The sequence below is a fragment of the Vicia villosa genome, linkage group LG7, assembly GCF_029867415.1.
Source record: "Vicia villosa cultivar HV-30 ecotype Madison, WI linkage group LG7, Vvil1.0, whole genome shotgun sequence".
Lineage (NCBI taxonomy): Eukaryota > Viridiplantae > Streptophyta > Magnoliopsida > Fabales > Fabaceae > Vicia > Vicia villosa.
Window position 1 is genome coordinate 86,360,117 of NC_081186.1, and position 25,468 is coordinate 86,385,584.

The following is a 25,468-nucleotide window of genomic DNA, read 5'->3' on the forward strand; positions in this document are numbered from 1 at the left end:
AATCACCTCTTCCTTTACACACAATCTTCTTCCATTCCTCCTCCACAAAGACATCGAAATCCTCATGTTTGAACCACATATTATTGAATTTAAAAGGTTTAGGACCCCAATCCTTTCTATTGTCCTTCAACCAAATAGGAGCATGGTCGGAGACCTCCCTCTCGCCAATATATTGACCCTCCACCTTCCAATCTTCAACAAAAAAATTCGATAAAAGAAATCTATCAATCCTACTCATAGTCTTGCCATTACTTTTAATCCAAGTAAACTTGCCTCCTATTGTAGGGAGATCCACCAACTCCATATCCTCTATGAATTCTTTAAAAAACATTATCTCCCTCCTATAGCTATGGGTAGACTTACCAATTCTTTCATCCAAAGAAGTGATAGAGTTAAAATCTCCTCCAATACACCAAGAACCCTTCAAATTTTTGTTTTTGAGCTCACATAATTTAACCCAAGTCCTTTTTCTTGTGATAATATCGCAAGAAGCGTAAACATTGACAATATAAATAAGTTTACCTTCCTTTTCCACACAAAGGCCTAAGAAGCCGTTGCCTCTAAAGCTAAAGTTTAAGGTGAAGAAATCCTTTTTCCACATTGTTAGAATTCCTCCTGACGCCCCAATAGCATCCGAATGCAACCACTCCACAAGATTACCTCCCCACATTTCTTTAACTACACTAGACTCTATTCCATTTAACTTTGTCTCTTGAATAAAACAAACATCTACTTCTCCTTTTTGAATGTGATAGCCGACTCTCTTCCTCTTAGCCCTACTTCCACCTCCTCTCAAGTTTAAGGAAAAAATAATCATGGAGATGCTTGATTATTGGTCCCCTTTGTCATTTCTTCCTCTTCGTGGTCTCTGTGTTCCATTTCCTTTATTTTTGTGATTGGGTCGAATTTGTCGGAAATGTTCTTAATGCCCAACCTAACCATTGAGTTCCACAGCCCTTCCGCCGCCTTGTTCAGCACTCCATTAGCTATTCTTTTGTTACAATTATTGATATCATCACTAGAAATTAAGTCACAGGTTAAAGGTAAACCTCCTGACAAATAATTTGACTTTAGGAAAAGCTTGTTCTTGTTGAGTTGAGGATTGGCTCCCAACAAAATAGGTTCTTTCCCTTCAATAAAACGATTCTCCACTGGATAAATGAAATTTTCCACTTGATCCCCTAGGTCCAAAATCTTTCTAATTTTCTTCCTCTCTTTTTTGCAATTTTTCACCCTTTGACAATGTTCATCAAAGCAAAGAACTTGTTTTCCTTCTTTTTGAAATTTTTAGTCACCTTCTTGATTGGCACTACAAAGTTTTTCGAAGTTTTGGGTTTGTTTTTGTTATATGAAGTCCGCCCCTGCATGCATGCACTATCCTCTTCTAAAACTTTCTGTCCATCACACTCCTCTTGGCCCACTAGCTTGGAAACGTGGCCCACTTCTTCTAATAAGACTTTTTCTTCCTTTTTTGTCGTTTTCCTATCTGCCAATACTTCCATGCCTTTTTCTTTCTCCAAGTTGGTTCCATCTTCTCTCACCGCCAACTCATTAATTCTGGGAATTGTATTAATGAATTGTTTGTTTTTATATTCTTTGTAAATACTGTAACGAGTTTAATTAAAAATAACAACTAATGACCCATCAGTTTTTTTTTTTTATAAACGAGATAAAAAAGACGCTAGTTTTTGTAAATAATAAAAGTTTAGAAATTTTGGTTCGAACCCATACCATAATAAACCTTTACCTCAGTGTTTCAAAAACCGATGTGTTAACTCAATACTTTTCATGACGCCTTTCGTTATCTCAATTCTTTTGCCGAGGTAAAATGAATAACGCGTCCGACCTTAGAAGCGCTTTTTGTAGTAGTGATACCATATTATAATTTTCTAATGCAATTCGAAAAGTTAGATATTTGTTAAGGGGATTGGAAAAGCACTCAAACTAGATAAGATATAATAAACTCATCTTCTAAACAAACCTTAACAACAACGTCCATTAACAACAAACCTTAAACAACATACAAGATACAACAAATATTAAACAACATACAAGATACAACAAAGTACTCTTATTAACAACAACAAAATCATCAACAACATAACATAAACTATATAAAACATACAACTTTTATTACTAACAACAACAACAAATCAACTCATAAAAATTTTCAGAAACATTCATGTCCTAGACGAACTTGAAAAGTAGTCATTTCCTAAGATTTGAAACATAAATTATTATTAAGACGAACCTGGAAGGTAATGATTTTCTTAGATTTGATGCAACAAAAGTATACCTTCAAAGAAGACGAGTTTGTTGAATGACTTTGGGGTTTTCATTTTTCATGTTTGTGAAGAAAGGATATATGATAGAGACGTGTGAGAGATGTTAGGATTTTATTTTGAGAAGGACGTGTGTTGTGTACTGATGGGAGATATAATTTTGCATATTATATATATATATATATATATATATATATATATATATATATATATATATATATATATATATATATATATATATATATATATATATATAACACCTTTCACCATGATTGAAAAAAATGAACCGTTATGAAAAGATAACACCTTACACCTAAGGATGACAAAAAAATTCAAACTCGCAGGTAAAATCTATCACAGATATTGAACGAGTATCTTATCTACTTATAAAATAAATAAATATTTAAATATTCGTATTTTAATGGATATGGACAAATTTAATGATATATGTGTCCACGGATATCCGTATTCGTTAATAAATTATAAAATTAATAAAATATCATAGTAGTTTAAAATCATTTAAGCCTTCTTTAAAGTTCAATTAAACTCTAATCATCCATGCTTAGAGGCTCTAGACAAATCAATCTTTTGAAACTTGGCTACATTTCTTTTTTTTATGGATATAAACAACATTAATTATAAATGTATGGTGATTATTTGGAATGCAGCTCCACGAGGCAGCACGACATATCTAGTGTTGACTAGAAGTACTATGATTTCAAAACTGTCTCTTTCAGCTAATAGCAAGTAGACAAGATTGAATTAATACATATTAGCTCCATCCCAACTACCAAGTAAAACTTCCGTATTGATTCTTCCTTCCTTCCATTATAAATAGACCACACTTTCTTACTATTATTTTCATCCTTCACTAACAAATATCACATTTGAATACAATGGATTCCAAAAATGCAATCCTCATCCTTGGCCTTTTGGCCATGTTTCTTTTTATTTCTTCAGAAGTGTCAGCTAGGGACTTATCCGAGACTTCAACTAATACCAAAGATGGTAAATTATGTCTTTTATTTTAGTCTCCAAAATAGGAGTTAATGATTTTATTTAACTAATTAAAAGTAGTAGGGATCATTTTTAATGTTAAAGATTTCTTTCTTAATTTTGAAAACAAATAGATATCTAAAATTAATTTAATAATTATACTCACACAATATTGTATATGCAGAGGTTGTTGAAAAGTCAGATGAATTAAATGATGCCAAATATTACGGTGGAGGTTACAACCATGGCGGCGGCGGTTACAATGGTGGCGGAGGAGGCTACAACCACGGTGGTGGTGGTGGAGGAGGTTACAACCATGGTGGTGGTGGATACAATGGTGGTGGAGGAGGATACAACCATGGTGGTGGTGGATACAATGGTGGCGGAGGAGGATACAACCATGGAGGTGGTGGTTACAATGGTGGCGGAGGAGGATACAACCATGGCGGTGGTGGTGGTGGTTATGGAGGTGGACATGGTGGTAGTTCCGACAATGGTAACTGATTATATAATCATGCATGGACGTAGTAATAAAAGAGGTATAGAGAATCATGAATCTTTTGAGGTTATGTATTATCTATCTTCTCACTATATAGTATAGATAAGTCACTATGTTAATGTGAAGATGAGTTTGATTTCGAGCCAAAGTGCTGAATGTGTAATCAATCATGTGTAATAATAAATCAAATATCATCCTTGTTAGTGCTTACTATTATCGCCACCTTCTAAGTTTATATATCCATTTTGCAAATTTTAAACTAAATTCAATTAATATTTAGATTACTTTCAAATAGAACATTCATTTCACAAATATTTCAGACAAAATTTACCTAATTTATATTTTGATTTTCAAATATACAATTCAAAAAATAAATAATATTTAATTTATAAAATTTAAATAAAACTTATTTTGTATTTTTCACCCATGTTTTAAGTAATGTATATTTCATAATGTTTTTAAGCAAAATAATATTAAACTAATTTAAATATATTTTTAAAATTTTGTTAATGTTTTGTAAATAAAATTAAAACTAATTATTAATTTTTTTATTTTTATAAATGTAATAGGAAATATTTATTAAATTATTGTTTACTTGTCTTGTAATATCCTACATCCTTATATAAAGAGAATATCTCAATTCATCCTTTGATACTCTTAGCCATCCGGCGAAATTGCAATTATGCCACATGTTTCCGTAGATACACATTCAAAAGCACCTTTTAATTTAAAGTTTTGATTTTTTTCCGTAAATACATTATCTACGGAAGCGTTAAAAACCATAGTGAACATTGGAAAAATTCAAAATATTTGAGTTCAGTGAATCTTCCGTAGATGTATCAATAGAACGTGTTAAAAATATAATGTTTTGTAAATGTACCTGCGAAACCTTCTCATATATTATAAATCAGTGTTATTTCACTCCAAAACACCAATATTTTTAACAAAAATATCAAATTATAGTACATCAAAGTACTGCAATTTAAAGGCAGTGAAATATGTACAACAAAAAAGTACATCGTATAAATCATCTAAATATCGTCAAATACATAATCAAAATAGACTGCAAAAATGTAATCAAAATACAAACATCAATAAAACCATAGGCATCACTACTGTGTGTGCCGGACAACATCCTCCTCCTCCTCCCTGCCTCTGGCCCCGCCTCTGGGTCCACCACGTCTTTTGGTAACTACTCGGCCTCTTCTGTCAAGTGCCTCACAGGTCCTGACATCAGGGCGGTCCCAACTTTCTAGAGGTCCAGGGCAAAAAAAATGGTCCCTTAATAAAAAACTGACTTTTACTCACCTCTAAAACGAAAATAAATTTCGTAGACAAGATCTAAATATGAAATTTTAGTTGTTTCTAACAACAAAAAGAATTTCAATGCAGATAAGAGTTTCTAACAAAAATTTGATAGTAAATGAATTAATTGTATGATGAACTTTTAAATATTTAATTATAACATATAAATAATCTCTAAAATTTATACTAAAATAAATTGAAATAAAATTATAAGAATTATAAATTAAAATTTCTACTAATATAAATTTAACATGATAATATTGTTTACCGAAAATTCATTTAGAAGCATTTCTTTTTTCTTTAAATTAAATATCCCATTTGCCTGTAGACGGTACAAAAATAGCACATTTGTCTGGTTATCTCTGAGCGGGATGTAGGCACTAGCATGCGGCATGGCCTTGGTGTAAATCTAAAGGACCCTTAGGTAGTCCACAGGCTCCTCGTATCTTACCCTTTTAAGTATAAATTACTTACACCGACAATATTTATGTCATATTATCTCAAAGTTATGAGAGTTCGTCTAGATACAATAATGAATTTTTTTAAACTGTCAACGAAAATAAACTGATATTAACACAATTTGAAAGTGTAAATCATACTATTAATTATATGTGATATTTCCTTTTTGAAACATATTGCCCAAACAAAAAATAATTTAAAAGATGTATTAGAATTACTACTAGAAAATTCACTTTTAGTGACCGAATTAGAGACAGAAAAAATTTAAAAATCGGTCCCTAAAATGTTTAGCGACCGATTTAGCGACCATTACTTTTTGGTTGAAAAAGTGCTAGTCGTTAAGCTTTTGCGACGAATTTAGTGACTGAAATATAGATACTGTATTTGTGACCGGATTTAGAAAATGATTTTAATGTTCTTTTTCATAAAATAAAATTAATAATTATGTTACCTAGAAATCGAACTTGTGACCTCCGTGTATTTTAATAAGAACTTGTCACAACACCACTTAACATCTATTGTTATATTTTATATTTAAACATATATACATATAGCTTTATATAAATATATTATATGTTAAAACAATAAAAACTATGAAAATTTTAGTGAAAATTAAAAATTGAAAGAATATTAAAATCTTTAAAAAAATTGGAAAGGAACTAGTAACATAATAAAGAGGATTAAAAATAGAAAAAGAAAATAAAAAATATTAGTGACCGAAATTTCAGTCTCTAATTTTTATATTAAATTAAATTGTATATAAAACTATTTTTCGTGACCGATGTAGTGGCCTCTTAAAATTGGCTCATGAATATCAAATTTTGAGTAAAGTAAGGCTAGGTGGCAACATCAAGCGCAAGTACTTCAAGGTGAAATCAGGGTTAGCACGCTAGTCATAGGGGGTAGTGCGCGACATGAGAAAAGGCATTCACTGACACAAGGAAGACATGAATGGTCAGAGTGTCACAATAAGATAGGCGCGTTGGACGCAAGAACAATGCGCCCAGCGAGAGCCTCCGAATTTTACCTATAAATTAAGGTTTTTAGTTCAGTGCAAAAAGAGTTTTGGTGGATCAGAGGAGTATAGAATTGGAGTGGGTCCACTCTAGTCTATAACAAGAGGATATGAATGGAAGTCTTAAGGCAGAACCGCTGATTAGGTAATATGGCAGATCCCAATTTCGAAGTCAACTTCTCTAAAAAGGCCAGTTGTTACGACAACCACGTGTAAGCGTAGCTAAAATTTCTATTGTTATGGTTATATGTAGTCATTATATTTATGTACTAAATAGGTTATGACATTCTATGTAAATCTACTCATGCTGAAATATTGACGACTCTTTAATCTTAATACTTATTTTAATTTTGCAACCTAAAACCTATTTTCATGGTGTGACCTGACACCGAGAGGTGCTTTCCATTACTAAATCAAAGATAATCACCTATTGAGTACTAAGCCTACACATATGTATAAACTCAATGTCCACATGTATTGTAGCATGATCAGTGTAGAGTATATCTACTATATGACTATTAAGATTTAATTCTCTATTGGTTAATATAAACATATATCGTTCTATTGAGTAATACACTGATCTCACGGCGTGGAGATCGAAAGGAGATATGAATAAAGGTAACATGTGGTAGTATTATACGTTCAGTAGAGGAACATATTATTGACCTATGGGTGTGCATGATAGATACATAACGATGACATCTACCCCCAACAAATATTCTTACTGTTAACATCGAAATCTCCAACATTACTCTTTGTCATTTATTTTCCGTTATTTACTTTTTTGTTTCACATTAAACATAAAACCTTTTTCTTACTTAGAATAAGATATCACTATTATTTTGTCTTTAAAATTACATGTCTCTATGGATATGATAATTGTAAAACTTACTTTTCTTGCACATGCAACAATTATGGACATGCAAAGAAAAACAACTATTTTAAAATTACATGACTAGTATTCAAATTCATGGGATTTTTTTGAAAGACTGTGAGGATGCTATGATGAGGATGTTGAGATGAATATGTGGGAATAGGGGTGGCAAACGGGCATGCCCTCCCCGTTTAGGCCAGCCCAGCAACAGACTGCATAAAATAGGCAGGGCGGAGCAGGCTTTGTTGAGGGTGCAGGCCTAAAACCTTGCAAAAAAAAATGATTATGGGGCATAGGGGGCCTACGGGCATTATAAATTTTAAGCCTTAAAATTACAAAAATTCATGTTAATGCCTGCACTCGTAAAAGACTGCATTAAAGAGGACATGGAGAAACAGGCATATTAGAACATGAGGGCCTAAAATTTTGGCTCGCCCCACAAAAAATGAGGGAAAATGGACATGCCCGACGGGCTAGGCCCATTTTGTCACTACTATGTGTGAGATGGTGTCATGATAGAAGGAATTCAATATTGGTACTTACGTTGGTGTTGCACCCCAATTTTTGACCACTGAGATCCCATTTGCTAACAAAAATACAAAAAAACTACTGTTTGTTGCTTGTGTCCTAAGGCAGGAGACTGATCAAGGAGAAGTTGAGCATATTAGGGTTTTGAGGCCCACAAAGAAATTCATCATTCCTCTATGATTAAAAAGGTTCTCCAATCAAAATCAAAGCCCAAATATGGTTCAATACAAGATCAATCACCTTCAAGTTCATCAGAAGCTCCAATTAGGGTTTTTGACCTAATTCCACTAGAGGGTTGACTTTTAATCAGGAGATGGTTCCAAGACTCAAAATATGATTCAAGGGAATCCAAATCAACATTATAGTCCATTCACATCATTCATTTGAAGAGGAGAGCTTGATTCATTTGAAAATCACAAGACAGTCATTCATCTGGAAAAAGTCAACTGTGCAAGTCAACCTTTAACTTTTGAGAAAAATAGTCAACCATGGACTTTTAAGGATCCAAATCATCATCATATGGATATTGAAGACATTTGACCAAAGAAAATTCAAAGAATTCATCAAGAATCAAAAAGTCAACAAAAAGTCAAACTAGGGTTTTTAAGTGTATTTTAACCTAGTTCATGGATCTCAAAATTTCACCTGCACAACTCAAAAAACTTCCAACATGAAAGTTTTAGGATCTCCTCAAATAAAAATCATTTTGTCAGCATCACCTTTAGGCAAAAAGTGATTATTTATAAGTGATTTTGAGCAAACAAGGTTTATGTTCAAAAAACTTAGAAAATTTTCCAAGTGTTTTACCTAGTTTTTCCTCCACTTTATGGCCATTTTTCTCAATGATCCAAGAAGAGTTTGAGGAAACTTTCAACTACTCATTTGAATTATGTAGCAAGGGCTTTCCAAAGAGATAAGTAGCATGAAATTCCATGGTTCCATACATGAGATATGATTTTGTCAATATGGCACCATGAACACTTGAAATGAAGGAATTTTATGAAGAAAGTGAAGAACAAAGACCAAAAATCTTGCAAATCTGAAAGAATCTCTCAAGTACAACCATTTTAACTCTTTCAAATGGACAAACTCAGAAGATTACACATGCTTTTGAGCTATGGACCAAGTGTTCTAAGCATTGTCCAAGTTTCATGCCATTTTTGGAACTAAAGTTCACACTTCCATTCTTGTAAAGAGGCTTTATGCACAAAGTCCACTCTCCTTGAGCCTCTCCCATGTCTCCTCTACAAAAAATCAATACAAATCCAACAATCAAGCCTCTAAGATCATATCAAGCATGCTTAAAGTATTGTACAAACCATGGGAACCATAACTTCTTCATTTCTTCACAAACAAGCAAGATGGTACACAAGTCACATGTGAACTTAAAACTCTGAACTTTTGCCATCCACAAACCCTAATTCTTGCCTATAAATAGAGGGCATCACTCCCTTGATCACTCACACCAGAATTCTCCAAGTCAGTACCTCACTTGAGATTCTCTTTTCTTACCTCTTGCATTTTCATAGTGATTTTGAGTTCCACAAGTTCTGGATGTCAAACAAGAGTTTGAACAACTTCTAAATACCATTTAAAAGCTGTCCATACCTTCCTTAACCTCTCTAAGGGTCCACAACCAAAAATCACCATTTTTGGTCCATTTTCAAAGCTTTTAAGCACATAACTTGACCAAACTCAAACCAAACACTTTCAAACTCAAATAACCATTCAAATAGCTTCTATATCACATATAGAAACTATCCATAACACCCAAACACCTACCAAAGGCCTTGAACCAGAAATCACCATTTCAAAACTCCATTAAAGGATCTTTGAACTCAAACTTGCCAAAACAAAATCTACTCGTGCATTTTTCAAGCCTTTTGTGTTTGTTAGCTTCTAAACATCATATAGAGGCTAACCAAACATCTGTTTTGCATCTGGAACACCATTTTCATAGCACACTAACCATAACTTTTTCTCTTTCAAGTGGAAATCGAATTTTGAGTTGCAGTTACTTTCAAGACTTTTTGAGCATCCTAAAAGCTTCCCTGAGGTTTGTAGAAGCTGTTTGGATCATTGAGGCATTCCCAGGTCCCTTGAATAGCTCCCCACGAAGCCATTTTTAGAGGTAGGGACCTTGAATTCGTGCATACTTGTTCAAGTATCATTTTGATTAAAATTTGTTCCTATTCTGTTTAGAATTATGTAGGCATTGAAAGCCCTAAGGTTTTAGGGCTTGATCATGTGTTTACATCATTTAATTTAAAATTTGAATTTTAGGGTTCTTCACTTTAATCTAGAAATTCACATGTTAGAGCATGAGTAAATAATTTTTGATGGCATGGTTGAATTCGTGTTGTTTTTCTGACCAATTGAGAGTCTTATTTTGTCAAAAATGATGAAGAATTAGAGAAGTTAGAAATTCATCCATGGTGGTTGTTGTTGTTTGTGTTCTGAGGAAGAAGATGAAGGCCTTGGCGCCATTCATCATCTTTTAAATTGTTTAAAATAAAAACAATTGGGGTTGATTCAGTAACGACTACATTGTTACAGCTCACTTGGTTACCACTCTCCCCCCTAAAGCGCTCATGACCCCTTAGGTCTGGGGTTCGAATCCCCCTCGCCCCAGACCTTTTGGATTTTATTTTTTATGTTGTACATTCACTTGTTTTAATATATTTTGAACTGTTTGTACTCCTTAGTCAATACATGCGCGCTGGTCCAGTGGTGTATGTTTTGAGTGGTGAGCCTGAGGTCTTGAGTTCAAACCTTGTTGAAGACAAAAGTCTTATTTTTTTATCACTTGTTCATTTAGGTTTTATATAACTTTGAAAAATCACCAAAAATAGGAAAATTAATATTTTTAATCCCTTCTTTTTTTGTGTCATTTAATTAGTGTATTTTAATACCATGTTATAAAATCCCCAAAAAAAATTATTTTATCATCATTTAAAAATTAATCAAAAACAAGTCTTTTTAATATTGAAAAATCAACAAAAATATGTTTCTTTTTGAATATTTCTCTAAAGTAAGTTAGTATATTTTTGTCAATACTTGTTTAGGTTTAGGTTAGAATGTCATTAGCTTTCTTATGTACCCTTAGGCCATTTCTCTTAAAGAAATTGGTATTTAACAATTAAAATTAATTAGGCTTAGGTATGTGATTAAAACCCTAATTTAAAAACCTTAGGTTTAAAACCCTAACCAAAAAATTTGCAACATGTTGATCATTGTCTATCCATGTTTATCTTTGTACATACTTGTTGATTTTAATCCATGTCTCGTACTTAATTGTTAATCTTTGTCTTGTACATACTTGTTGATTTTATATCCATGTGATTTGTACTTGCTATTATCTTTGTTTATCTAACCCCGTGCTTGATCATCATATTAATCATTCATCATTTATACATGATTTAAATCCAAGGGCTTAGATACATCCCTCTCTTGCTTGTTAACACTCACTTGTTTATTTTTGTACATACATGAGGTATTTTTTGTTAATTGTTTAAGCTTGATGTTTTATCCAAAGGATGGGAATGATATTGACTAAATCGTCAAGGTACTTAAATTCTTTTCCAATATCTTTTATTTTTATGTAAAGTATTGTTAAAGCTTTTCACTTGTTTATGGTTTAGTATTGTTAAAGCTTAGCCAAATCCTATTGTTTTGAAACCTTGATATTAAGAATAGAATTATTCCCAGTGAAACTATTTTTGATCCATTGATCTTATTTTTTAAACCTTGGTGTTAAGAGATGAATTATTCCCGATGAAACTTCTCTTAACCCATTGATCTTGTATTTTAAAGCTTGATCCTTCTTTGATTTGTTTTAAATTTTGTTAAGTATTTTAAAGCTTAACCTTTTAAAACCTATTAGGTATCTTAAAGCCTAATTCCTTTTTCAAATTTGTTAAGTATTTTAAAGCTTAACCTTTTAAAACTTATTAGGTATTTTAAAGCCTAATCCCTATTTTATTTGTTAAGTATTTTAAAGCTTAACCCTTTAAACTTATTAGGTATTTTAAAGCCTAATCTTCTTTTAAACTTGTTAAGTATTTTAAAGCTTAACCCTCTTTTAAAAACTTGTGAGTATTTTAAAGCTCACACCCAAAAAGATTTTGGCCACTTTGGCCCCTTTTTTTTTCCTTTTAAAAAAAAAAAGAGGAACTACAAAAGCTCTGACTTCCCTATTGCACTTAAGGGGTATGTAGGCCTAAGATGCGATATCTTATCGAGCTCACTTTCAAAAAAATCTCTTCCCATCCCCACCCTCTTTTTAAACAAGTTTTTCAGATAGGATTTTTCACAAAAAAAGGTTATTTATAAACAAAAGATAATAGCACAAAAATAAAGAGGTTCTCATGGAGTACCATGGATATGAGGGGTGCTTAAAACCTTCCCCTTGTATAACAAACCTTCCGTAGCCAGAACTCTGATAAGTTTATTAGTTTCGATTTTAAAAACTTCTGTGGGTTTTATTCGCTCTTTCACTCATTTCTTTTGGTAACAATAAAGCGTTGTGGCGACTCTGTTTAAAATGAGCTAAGTCTTTCCATGACTCTAGTCTCACCAAATTTACTGCTACAGTTGGAAGTGGTTACAGAGCACCTTCGCAACTTTAAAGTCTATTATAAGTTTTAGCATTATATTTGCATAGGTTAACTTTTATGAAAACCAACCGAATCTTTTATTTTGAAGGTTTGGATTTATAAATTTTGATTCAATTTCTTCATGAAGTTTTATAATTGGTTTGTTGTTTCCAAAACCTAACTGAAGTGTATAAATTAGAAAGTCACATTTTTTCTAAAGAGTTGATTGTTTACTTTTTCATTTTTTTATGTATCTTTGATAAGTTGCATTTTAATCGTTCTTAGAAATTCATTTTATTGTTTATTCTAGTACTTTCGTTCCATCTTTGTTCTATTTAAATTTTGTTTCTTTGTTTTCTTTGTGTTTTAGGAGTTTTGAAGGTGCAAATTCATGATAAGTGTATAGATGTTGAAGTAGAAAAGATACAAGAAGTTGTTTGAAAACTGGAGAAGAAAGCAGAGGAAGTTGCACAAAACAAGGGGGCATTATGGTATGACCGTAATGGCTATAATTGCCACAACGACCTTTGGATTTTCAATGTCTTGTTGTTTCATTTCTGGCCCTTCCACTCCCTTCTACTTTTCAGCCATTTACACTTTGGTTTTAAGCATCTCTAATTGCGAATTATGGCTATTTTATTTGGTTCAGGGATATAAAACACCATATGACTTCAGATTATACACTCTCTAACATTTTAATTCACTACACACTTTAACTTACTACTACCTCCGTTCTTTTATATAAGAGACAATTTATTTTTCTAGATTCAATGAATAATTAATGTATATAGTCAATATACATATCAGATACATTGATTATTCAATGAACCTAAAAAGACGAATTGTCTCTTATATAAAGGAACTTAGGTAGTACAATTTTACTTTCAAACATTTTACATTCTTGAACATAATCTCGTAAAAGAAAGGTAATTAAATGAGAGTGTACATGAGTGAGTCATAGGCGAAAATCATAATCTTTAATATATTTTTATTAAATTAAAATAAATCAAAATTACTTCAAAACCAAATTCAATGAACCTAAAAAGTAAATGTGACACTTATTTTGGGACGGAGGGAGTATATTATTACTACTCTTGTAAAACGAAACGTTTAAGACCAATTAATCTTCTTGTATATCTTTGCTATGTCATTTGGAATTAACTAATTTATTGCCGAATCTTTTGTTCTCTTATTATAAGCAAAAATTCTCTTTTTAAGTTCATTGAATAATGAATGTATCTAGTCTACATAAAAGACAAGATACATTCATTATTCAATAAACCTAAAAAAAAGAATCGTTGCTTATAAATAAGGCCGGAGGGAGTATTTCATAAGAGTTGGAGTATCTCTTATTTTTCACTTTCAATTAAAAAAAAAACATAAAGATATCGGGATAAACAAACATAAAAGACTTTAAAGACTTAAAAACAGCACCCAACGACTACTAAGCAACACACTTGCAAACTCATCAAAAAGATTTACCTAAACTCTCTAAATAACTAAAAGGATGAGTCTGTCGTTGATTAATGTCATAAATAAAGTTTTCTTTTTGTGGTTAAGTCATAATCATGAAGTTAACTTCATATATCTTTTTTAGCAAAAGATCAACAAGAAGATTTGTTTGTTCACCAATAATAGAATTATTCATTTAAGGTCGCAATTGGTAAAGGAGATATCAACATCTAAATATTTGTTGCCCTCTCTGATTCCACATGTTTGAATTCTATTACCAATAGTTTCTTACAATTATTGAAGGAGTTGTTTTAGGCGGTGTTGAAACTTTCATATAAGACTATATTTTGGTTACATTTGTATAAGATTATTTGGTAAAAGATTGATTGAAAAACATATAAATTAGTTGACAGCAAATCAATTTATAAAAATAATGTATAAGTTAGTTTTTTTACGAGAATATTGCATAACTTAGATATGGCAAATAAAATCACTAGTAAATATTGCACCATTTAATAAAATATAAAACAACACTAATTTAAACATACGCAGCGCCGGCCTAGAGGCCTAAAACAAATTTTAAAATTAGACCTTTAAAATGTATTTTTAAATAATAATTTTGTGGTTGCTAAGAGTAGAACTTAAGACAAAAAAAAATAGACCTAAATTTTAGCAACTCAAGTACAATTATGTATATAACTAATACATCATTATATAATTTTATAACTAAATAATAAATGGATGCTTTTTTTAAGCCTAAATTTTTAAGGCCTAAGGCCCTAACCTTAGTAGCTTGACCCTTGGGCCGGCCCTGAACATATGAGTTGATAAGCTATAGAACTAATAATCTCGTCGGCAACAATATTCACAAATTGCAAGTAATTTGTCTAAATCTTTGTTAACATTAAATGCTGATCGCTACAAATTTGTATCCATAGAAAAAACCAAGAAACACTAAATCCATACATATTATTAAATTTGCGAAAAATAGAAAAATTCAAATAAGTGGATGACTATCATCATCATGGGCTTGCAATTTCAACATCAGTAGTTTTTAAGATATTGAATACACAAAATAATTTCAAGTATTACGTAAAAGTCATTTATAACGGTTGAAAAACGTTATTATTACGCTTGACCAACCGTTGTTGTAGAATAGGGGTGATTGTAAATATAATGTATTGTACCGCGGTCGTGTGACTAATTATAATTAAAAAATGTGTTATCTTTCATAACAGTTGTTTTGAACAACCGTTGTGATATTCTCAACGCATAATATTTAACAACAGTTGACCGTTATGATATATACACTGAGTTTATTATAAATTATGTTGAATGCTTATTTCGTCAATATTTACTAAACATATAACCTTTCAATTTGATCTAGAAAATTATAATACGACAACTTAAATTATATTAGAAGAACAAGTTACACCGTTCAATGCTTGACAAGAATTATTCAACTCATTATCCGCATTTTGTTCTTTAAAGTTTGATTTTGTTTCAATACTCCTAGTTCTTCAACATCCTCTTCCTTTACCTATAGTTTATTTTGAAAAACTAGAAGTAGAGAAATGGGAGGTTGAAGAATTAGAAGCATTAAACCAAATTCTAACCGTTAAAGAGCAAAATACAAACAATAGATAGAAAAATTCTTGTCTAGTATTGAACGATATGACTTGTTTTCTAATAAAACTTTATATATATATATATATATATATATATATATATATATATATATATATATATATATATATATATATATATATATATATATATATATATATATATATATATATATATATATATCATTATTATAATTTTCTAATGCAATTCGAAAAGTTATATATTCGATAAGGAGTTCAAAAAACACTCAAACCACATAAGATATAATAAACTCATGTTCTAAACAAACATTAACAACAACATTCATCAACAACAAACCTTAAACGACATACAAGATACAACAAACAACTTTTAATAACAACAATAAATCACCAACAACATAACATAAACTACATACAACATACAACTTTTATTATTAACAACAACAACATATTAACTCATAAAATGTTTCAGCAATGTACATGTCTCAAACGAACTTGAAAAGTAGGCATTTTTTAAGATTTGAAACATAAATTATTATGAAGACGAACATGAAATATAGAGATTTTCTAATATTTGATGCCATAAATATAAACTTTCGAAGAAGATGAGTTTGTTGATTGACTTTGGGATTTCCATTTTGCGTGTTTGTGAAGAAAGGTTGTCGAAATGTTAATGGAGATAATGATATATGAGAGAGACGAGTGAGAGATGTTAGGATTTTATTTTGAGAATGAAAACTGTTATGTACTGAAGCGAGAGATAATTTTGTTTGTATATAAAAATGCAACACCTTTCACCACAGTTGATAAAAAGAACCATGGTAAAAAAAATAGACTGTTACACCACGGTTGATTATATGAAAAAATAGAAAATTGTTGGCGTTAAGATTCGAACCCTAGCATTTCAGATATATTTCACCATGGCTTTTGACTACGACCATAGTAAAATTTATTTTATTAAATATAAAAAAAAGTCATCTAAAAAAAAGTTATTACCACATTTATCAAATTGACCGTTGTAAATATATTGTTAGAAAAGGGATGTGTTGATGTGCATAAGGTATATCCTTATGCACGGTGCATAAGGTATATCATTGACCGTTGTAAATATATTGTTAGAAAAGGGATGTGTTGATGTGCATAAGGTATATCCTTATGCACGGTGCATAAATACTTAAATATTGTTTATATTACTCAAAGTATTATATTTATTACTCAAAATAATATACATATTACTCAAAATAGTATAAATATTACTCAGAACAATGAATATATTACTCAAAATAGTTAAAATTCGATATTATTCAGAATGGTGTAAATATTACTCAGAATAGTGTACTCATTACTCACAATTAATAATTACTCATAATTAATAGATGTGTACAAATAATGCATATATTATTCATGGATTATGATATTATTACTCGTTTCTAACTAAAATGTTACTCGGAACAATTTAAATATTACTCGTACGAGACTTATGCACCATGCATAAGGATATACTTTGACCCATTAGAAAATATCTATTTTATAATAGTAATTGTCTTTTGAAAAAATATAGTAATTTTTTATTACCAATAAAAGTTAAGAAAATATGCTCCTTAGTTTTCAAATAAATATCTTTTTAAAGATTACGCGTCGATTAAAATCTAATATGTTTATTAAATTAAACTTATAAGTTATTGCTATGAACTTAATCAACACATACTTAGATATGGTACTAGTAAGCATTGTATTCACGACGAAATATCAAATAATAGCTCGAAAAAAACATCTATTTGGTGGCGTGACATTAGAGCTGTTTGTAGAAGTAAAAGAAATGATCAATATTGGTTTTTAGATGTTGTGTCTCGTAATGCTGGTGGATTAGTTGAGTGGCGCAGCGGCAGTGAGGATTTCTCTGTCAAAGACGCTTATAACATATTGTATGCAACGCTGAGAGGGGTTAATAGATTGGGGGAGTTCAAGGTTCATGCTATCCATAATGTGTGGAGGGCAAAGGTTCCTGAGAATATCAAGTGATTTGGATGGCGTTTTATTCTTAATAGCATTCCTACTAGAGATGAGTTACGGCAAAGAGGTGTTCTCCATGGATCGGATCAGGTGGTGTGTCCTTTATGTAACATTGATACTGAATCTAAAGAACATCTGTTTTTTCTTTGTGTTGAATCCGGCAAGGTTTGGAAGGTGGTTCTAGGATGGCTGCTAGGAGAAGACATGGATATTGGAATCGGAAACCTGGAGCTTGACGTCTTAGAGCGTATTGCTGATTGTTTGGAGGTGTGTGTTTGTGCGCCTTTTGTCGATTTTTTCTGGTTGCTCGTTTCTTGGAATATTTGGAGAGCTAGAAATGAATTGATTTTTTCCAATAAGGCGTGGGATGTGTCGGGGTGGTGAATTGTATTAAATCAATGGGGTGGGACTGGTTTTCTTTTATTGCTAACAAAGGACTTGAGTGCGATCGGGGCATTTGGTTGGCTAACCCGTCTAGCTTGGTGGACTTTTAGTTGTTCCGTCCTTTTTGTATTGGGATATTTTTTGTCTTTCTTTTGTATTGGGTAGGCACCCCTTGTGCTATTTAATACAAAGTTGTTTATAAAAAAAAAACACATACTTCAAAAATGACTAACTAAACATAGTAATAAATCTTTCTCAAAATCTACTTTAAACATTAATCACTCACGTTTAGAACTCTAGCCAAATCAATTTTTGAAGCTGAAGTTTTTTTTTAATAACCAAATTATAAAAAAAAATACAAAACAAACTAGTATTTCAAAAACATTAATCATCTAACATGTTTGGTAACTGAAAAAATTTTAAAAATTTTAAAACTAGTATTACAAAACAAACTAGTATTTCAAAACAAACTAGTATTACAAAACAAACTAGTATTTTAAATACATAATTTTTTTGAAATATTAAATTGTTTTGTATTTTTTTTTTAAATTTGGTTATTATGAATGAAGTGTATGCATTTTTTAATTATTTAAAGTATATTATAAATGAGTTGTAGATTATTTGGAATGCAGCTCCACGAGGCAGCACGAGATATCTAGTGTTGACTAGTAGTACTATGATTTCAAAAGTGTCACTTTCAACTAATAGCAACTAGACAAGATTGAATTAATACATATTAGCTCCATCCCAACTACCAAGTAAAACTTCCGTATTGATTCTTCCTTCCTTCCATTATAAATAGACCACACTTTCTTACTATTATTTTCATCCTTCACTAACAAATATCACATTTGAATACAATGGATTCCAAAAATGCAATCCTCATCCTTGGCCTTTTGGCCATGTTTCTTTTTATTTCTTCAGAAGTGTCAGCTAGGGACTTATCCGAGACTTCAACTAATACCAAAGATGGTAAATTATGTCTTTTATTTATTTATTTTAGTCTCCAAAATATGAGTACATATGCTATTTTATTAAAACTTATTAAAAGTAGCAGGGATCATTTATAATGTTAAAGATTTCTTTCTTATTTATGAAAACAAGTAGATATCTACAACGATAATTTAAAACTAATTTAATAATTAAGTTCACACAATATTGTATATGCAGAGGTTGTTGAAAAGTCAGATGAATTAAATGATGCTAAATATTACGGTGGAGGCTACAACCATGGTGGAGGCGGCGGTTACAACGGTGGTGGAGGAGGCTACAACCATGGTGGAGGCGGCGGTTACAATGGTGGTGGAGGAGGCTACAACCACGGTGGTGGTGGAGGATACAATGGTGGCGGAGGAGGATACAACCATGGTGGTGGTGGTGGTGGATACAATGGTGGCGGAGGAGGATACAACCATGGAGGTGGTGGTTACAACGGTGGTGGAGGAGGATACAACCATGGAGGTGGTGGTGGTTACAATGGTGGTGGTGGTTATCGTGGTGGAGGTGGACATGGTGGTAGTTCCGACAATGGTAACTGATTGTATCATCATGCATGCATGTATTAAGTGTAATAAATAATGTTGAGTGTTCAACAAAAGAGTAAAGATAAATCACTATGTATATGTGAAGATGAGTTTGAAATCGAGTCAAAGTGGTGTATGTCTTTTCATGTGTACTTAATCAAATATCATCCTTGTTAGTACTTGTCCTCATTTGATATTTATATTTTCATACTACTGATTTGTCTAATAAAATTCGTCAATGAATTGACAGAATAATTAAATGTTAATTAACATAAGGTGAGAGACTAAGAGAAATGGCTTCATGCATATAGATTTTAGTAATGAAAAGCATTGTATAAATCATAAAGATAAAAGGTAAAAGGTGTAACCTTTTTACAACTCATATTCCATAATCCACATGCACAAACAATATAATTTTAATAATATTGCAACTCTTTTCTTTCAACATTGCACCCATTGACATATTATTTCATTATTGCATGGCAAGGAAAAAATTTAACTAAAATAAAAAAATGTATTAGTGATAAAAACATTATTCACTAACCATAAATATTACTTGCTAGATATTTTCATCACAGTTTTTTCCATTCAATTTTTGCAAATGTTTTACCTCAAAATATCTTCAGAAAACTCTCCCTTAAGAGGGAATGAGAAAGTGCTGTCGATTTTACTTCTCTCTGAATGGCTTGATACACGAGTTGCCTAAAAACAATTATCAAGAGTGACATGATTATTGATGACAATTTGAAAATGTATTAAACGTGTCAAAGTAATAAAAAAGATAAGTTTGCATCCATATAAATTGTTTTATTTTAACAATGCAATCGAAAAGTATTATAATTGTTTAAATTAAGGGTTTTTCATAAAGTTTGTTTTTTTTTTTAAACAAGGATTATATACAAGGGAGAACTAAGGGTTCTCCAACCTTTTTACACAAGGAATCGGACAAAGCCGATCAAAAAGAAATTACAAACCAATTCGGTCTACGATAAATAACCCAACGTGTCTTTGCGAAAATCGTAAAAACAACAGCTGGAGTAAGTAATTTCCCCACAAAAAGACCACCTTCAAACCAACATTTTTATAAAGTTTGGTTTTAAATAGAAAAGAAATTAAAAATATGAAAGTTATTAGAATTTACAATGACCAAGCCTTTCTCAAATCCTTTATTCGTCATTGTTTAGTAATTGCGTCTATTCACTTAAATTGGTCCTCTAGTATTATAATGAATTAACAAATTAGTTATTCTCAATTTTTTGGTGTATAACCCTCTTTTTAAATAACAACCCACCTAATCCCTTAGGTGAATTCGAAATCAAAACAGGTTTCATCGCACGTTAATTCCTTTATCACAATATTATAATTCTCTATTCTTAAAATAATTACTAGTTTTGAACAGTTAAATTATTTCAGATTTCAAAAGTTAGAGTCATCTCAAAAGGCCTAATTTTAAAAAAATTAATTAGCTACTCATAATTGGTCTTCAATGGAGTGAAACTTTCAATCCCCACTCCTTGAACTCTTACAATCGTCAACTGCTCTCTAAAATCATATATCAATTCTCTTAAACCTTCTCTTATTTCTCTTTAAATAGAAGTTGATATTGGACTTTTAGAATTGAGAGATAAAATCCAATGCAAAAATCAACATTGTAACAGTGTTAGTTTTTTACTTGCTATTTTTCGTCCATTTATTTTTCATTTGCAAAATGTCTCATCTCAATCAGAATAACGAAACTCTAGATATGATCAAATTAGTTGACTGACGTCATGCTGTAAATTATACTGAAAAACGCCCTTTTCTTAATAATTTCTCAACTTTTTCATTTGTTTGCTTTGTTCCCCACTAATTCACTTTTTTCCAATTTCTTCATAAGACTTAAACATAATTAACCGAAAACTTATAAAAACAACTGCAAAGGCTTGATAAAATTATATAACAATAGAGTGTCATCAATCATCATATATTCTCATACTTCATAAACATCATAACCACTATGACTATTGAACAAAACCATCAATACTACCGAGCAATAACTTTATTAATCTTTATCGAGATCATCAAACACAACTAAACACCATCTTTCACTTTATATACTCAGATTTTACATATGTTTTTCATAACTTTATTAAATTTTCATTTAGCTCCTTTAAAACTGCAAAGGAATCTTACAAAACAAATTAATTTTTTACCTTTAGTACCAAAACTTTTTTTTGGGTCTTGTGCGTTAGTGATTTAAGAGGTCTAGAGTAATTTCTCTTGGACCATATTAAATTATTTAACTTGGCATAATAATATGGCTCCAAATGGTCAAATTTATTATAAAAATTGCGCTTAAAAGTCAGGCGATTGGATTTCTTCCTTTCATGGCACATATTTCCAAATGATCTATTAGGTTTATAACCTAAGCCATTGTATGATGCTCTTTGATTAGTCCAAATTAGATATATCTTATCTTTAACCTTAGTTAATTTTTCTAAGGTTTCATGCAAGCTTATTACTTCAATTTTAAGAGATTCTCATGTTTCACATTTTTCTAATTTTAAAGATTCATTTCTTATGCTAGTGATTTCTCCACCTTGCATTTATTGCTATTTTGTAAAAATTAAATATACTCTTTTAAATTGGCAATGCTATTTTTTTGTATTTATCATTATCTTTACTAGGCTTAAAACTTAGCTTAAGCATTTGTTCATAAGATATATAAGTTATCTCAGTGTTATCATCTTCTCTTGAAGTTTTGAAGCACACATGATCTTCTTTGACATTTTTTATTTTCAGAAAATACTTCATGGGAATCTTTTAAAATATTGTTGTGGATGTTGTAAAAGAGATCTCTACAAGAGTTTATTGAGTTTGTATCATCTTCATGTGATGAATCTCTAAAAGTTCTTTATGAACTTTTAAAATTTCTATTTGATAAAGCTTCTTTATCTTTTTCTACCAGAACAATCTTTTCAAATCATCTCTAAACCAAACAAAGATTTTAACAAACAATCTCATAAGCCAAATAAGAGATTTTACAACAAGGTAAACTCATGAACCAATGGAGATTTTAACAAACAACAAATCAAACAACAACTTTGCACAACGGATATTCCACAAGAGATAGAAAATATTTGGAAGAAATTACGATGTTACCCCTACACCAAATTACACAATAAAATTCTCACTGATACTTTTCACTCATAAAACACTAAGATATTTTCAGTGAAATGAAGTAAATGAGAAGAAAAAGAGTAGAGAATGATAAAGTATGTCAAAACAAGTTTTACGCTGCAGTATGAAAGTAAAATGAGACCTCTATTAATTTGTGAGAAATCTCACAAAAAGAAAAACTATTCAGGAGCTTTTTAATGCCCATAATCAATTAGGTGTTAGGTCTAATTGATTATTTGCTTCATAAAAATGGCAACACTAACTCGCAAAAAGAAAACCTACAATGACTCGTGTCCTAATCGATTATGAGTGTACTTAATCGAGTAGGGAGTTGTAAACCTTACTTTAATCGAATGACCAAGAGTCTTAATCAATTATGAAAAGTATATAAGCCTCCTAAATATTTAGGAACACCCTTTATCAATTCCGCAAAAAATTTAATGGTTCCTCTAAGGACTTAAAGGAGTTTTATCAACTATAGAGGTTAAAAACACTTTTAGGTGAATGTTTTCATTGCCTTAATAGTTCAAGATCTACTCTAATATCTTTTACAAAACTATAATTACTCAGATACATACTAAGAGAGCTTTTTACATTTCATCTCTTTCATTAACTCTGAACTTTCAAGATCCATTGCTTGATACATAAATGATTTAGCATTTTATCTAGGACTTGACTTCTTCTATTCTTAAGAGACTTGATAATGTTTTTTGATAGACATTATCATTAGAGAGATTGCTTGTCTGATATCACCAGAGATTCAAAGAACGCCGATTGACATTGAGTGTTGTCTTTAAGATATTGACTTTGACATCTTGATCACTCAAACATAACAATTTGATTAAAACTTCAGATGAAGACTTCCTCTCTTAGTGTTGTCATAGTCAATACCATATAGGTCAGTTGATTATTGCATACATTATACCTACTAGAACATAGATCCACAAGTGTTGCCTCTATTATGCTGAACTTTAATTGTAGGTTGTTTGTTAGGGAACATGTCGATGACATTGACATTATATTTCTAATGTAGCTGCTATTAATGAAACATGTTTATGAATTGATGACGATATGTAAGATGTGGTTCCTTTCTCTAGACCTGTGAGTAGTCATAATCTCAAGGTGGTAATTCATGAACCAAAGGCTCTGAAGGAGATTATTCCTATGTCCACTTCCAGGAATATTGTTTGTGAATAAATTATTATGATGTTTAATCCTCAAATTTCTAGAGCTTCCTCACCTTAACATGTTGTTCCTGATTTTGAAAAAGATGATGCACATGTGTATCAGACTAAAGGTATGTCTAGTAGTGAAAAAAATGATGGTGATGGTGATGGCGACATGGATGAAACTATCTCTAGTAGTGACTCTATTACTGAGTCTCTGTGATTTTCTTTGAAGTTTTGTTGATTTTTTATTGATATTCTGGATTGATTTGGTTTGGCTTGATTTTCTTTGTTGGTAGTGACTATACTATCTTAGAGAAAGTTTCATATTTCAAAGAGATAGAGTACTTGGTTCGTAATTGTGACTTATGTCACGCCACAAATAATTGATTCTTGTAAACACTTTAGAAAGTGTTTGAGTAAAAGTGAGGGGATCTCAAATTTAAAGGGAGTCTGAGGTAAAACTCATAGAAAATATCACGAAAATGGAATTGAACTAGGAGAATTCATATGAGATCGTCATTATAAATTAACTACTTGGATTTATTTATTAATTTTTTTGAACTACAACCTGTTGGAATACTTTGTATTTAAATATTATTTAATTAATTATATTCAGATAATTATTAGGTGGACATATATATATATATATTTTAATTATACTAACTTTTTATCAAATTAAGAGCCTTTATTAATTAAGTAGTCAAACAAATTTAAAATGCTAATTATATTTTTATTTAGTAAATAATTAATTAATCAATTGGATATGAACTCAAATATTAGTGGATGTTAGGATGATTCAATTTAGAACAGTGAGAGTTCTAATTGGTCACCACTCTATAAATAGACTATGATTTTCAATATACTGTACACAAGCAAATAATTTCTTATCTCTAATTTGAAGAATATTTAAGACATTAAAAATATCAGTTGAGGAAGAATCATATAGACTTCCGTACTTTATTAGACATGTATATTCGATTGACCGTTACTGATATAATTCTAACTCAACCCCCTAAAGAGAAAAACTTGCATGGATACGAACATAAATCATGAGTGTTAGGAACAACCAATAAGAAAAGAGAAAAATTTAAATTTATTTAAAATTTAATTTCTTTTTTAATTGGATTCATGGGGTGGTTTTGATTGAGTAGGAGAGAGAAACAAATATTTTTTATTTTTTAATTAATAAAAAATTGTGATTGCTTGTTTGTATAGCCACCTGTTATGTTTGTGCTCATGCAAGTATTTTTCCCCTCTAAAACATAATTATCGTTGCCAAAACTGATTTACAAATTTTTTATTCATTATTTATTATTTGTTTTAAATGGTAAATTGTTTAATTTAGATTATCTTATCTCTCATATTGTTACAACAACAACATTATGTGGAAATCATGTTTCCCACCCGACAGAATTTCAAAATAGATTCAACTACAGCTAAGCAACTAAAAGGATGAGTCTGCACATCGATTAATATCATAAATAAATTTTTTATCATTGTATTTAAGTCATAACGATGTTGTTAACTTAATATATTTTTTAGCAAAAGTTCAACAAGAGATTTGTCTGTTCACCTATAAAATCTTATGAAGACATTATTCATGCTAAT

At 30.8% G+C, this 25,468-nt stretch overlaps 2 protein-coding genes across 2 annotated transcripts; both read left to right on the plus strand.

Moving 5' to 3' along the window:
* The first annotated feature begins 3,159 nt into the window (after positions 1 to 3,159).
* On the plus strand, positions 3,160 to 3,987 carry LOC131621077 (abscisic acid and environmental stress-inducible protein-like). The gene is made up of 2 exons (XM_058892288.1): positions 3,160 to 3,290; positions 3,463 to 3,987. Exons 1-2 carry the CDS (start codon positions 3,179 to 3,181, stop codon positions 3,780 to 3,782), a joined length of 432 nt encoding a protein of 143 aa, XP_058748271.1. The 5' UTR covers positions 3,160 to 3,178; the 3' UTR covers positions 3,783 to 3,987.
* Positions 3,988 to 18,825: 14,838 nt separating this feature from the next.
* Positions 18,826 to 19,711, plus strand: LOC131617697 (abscisic acid and environmental stress-inducible protein-like). The gene is made up of 2 exons (XM_058888961.1): positions 18,826 to 18,981; positions 19,180 to 19,711. The coding sequence occupies exons 1-2, from the start codon at positions 18,870 to 18,872 to the stop codon at positions 19,545 to 19,547; spliced, it is 480 nt and encodes a 159-aa protein (XP_058744944.1). The 5' UTR covers positions 18,826 to 18,869; the 3' UTR covers positions 19,548 to 19,711.
* Positions 19,712 to 25,468: the final 5,757 nt, after the last annotated feature.

What these genes read in the sequence shown, in the direction of transcription:
- LOC131621077 (XM_058892288.1), top strand. Translation starts at nt 3,179, where the DNA reads ATGGATTCCAAAAATGCAATCCTCATCCTTGGCCTTTTGGCCATGTTT. An exon ending in TTCAACTAATACCAAAGATG is followed by an intron (nt 3,291 to 3,462) that starts GTAAATTATGTC and finishes TTGTATATGCAG; the next exon opens with AGGTTGTTGAAAAGTCAGAT.
- LOC131617697 (XM_058888961.1), top strand. Translation starts at nt 18,870, where the DNA reads ATGGATTCCAAAAATGCAATCCTCATCCTTGGCCTTTTGGCCATGTTT. An exon ending in TTCAACTAATACCAAAGATG is followed by an intron (nt 18,982 to 19,179) that starts GTAAATTATGTC and finishes TTGTATATGCAG; the next exon opens with AGGTTGTTGAAAAGTCAGAT.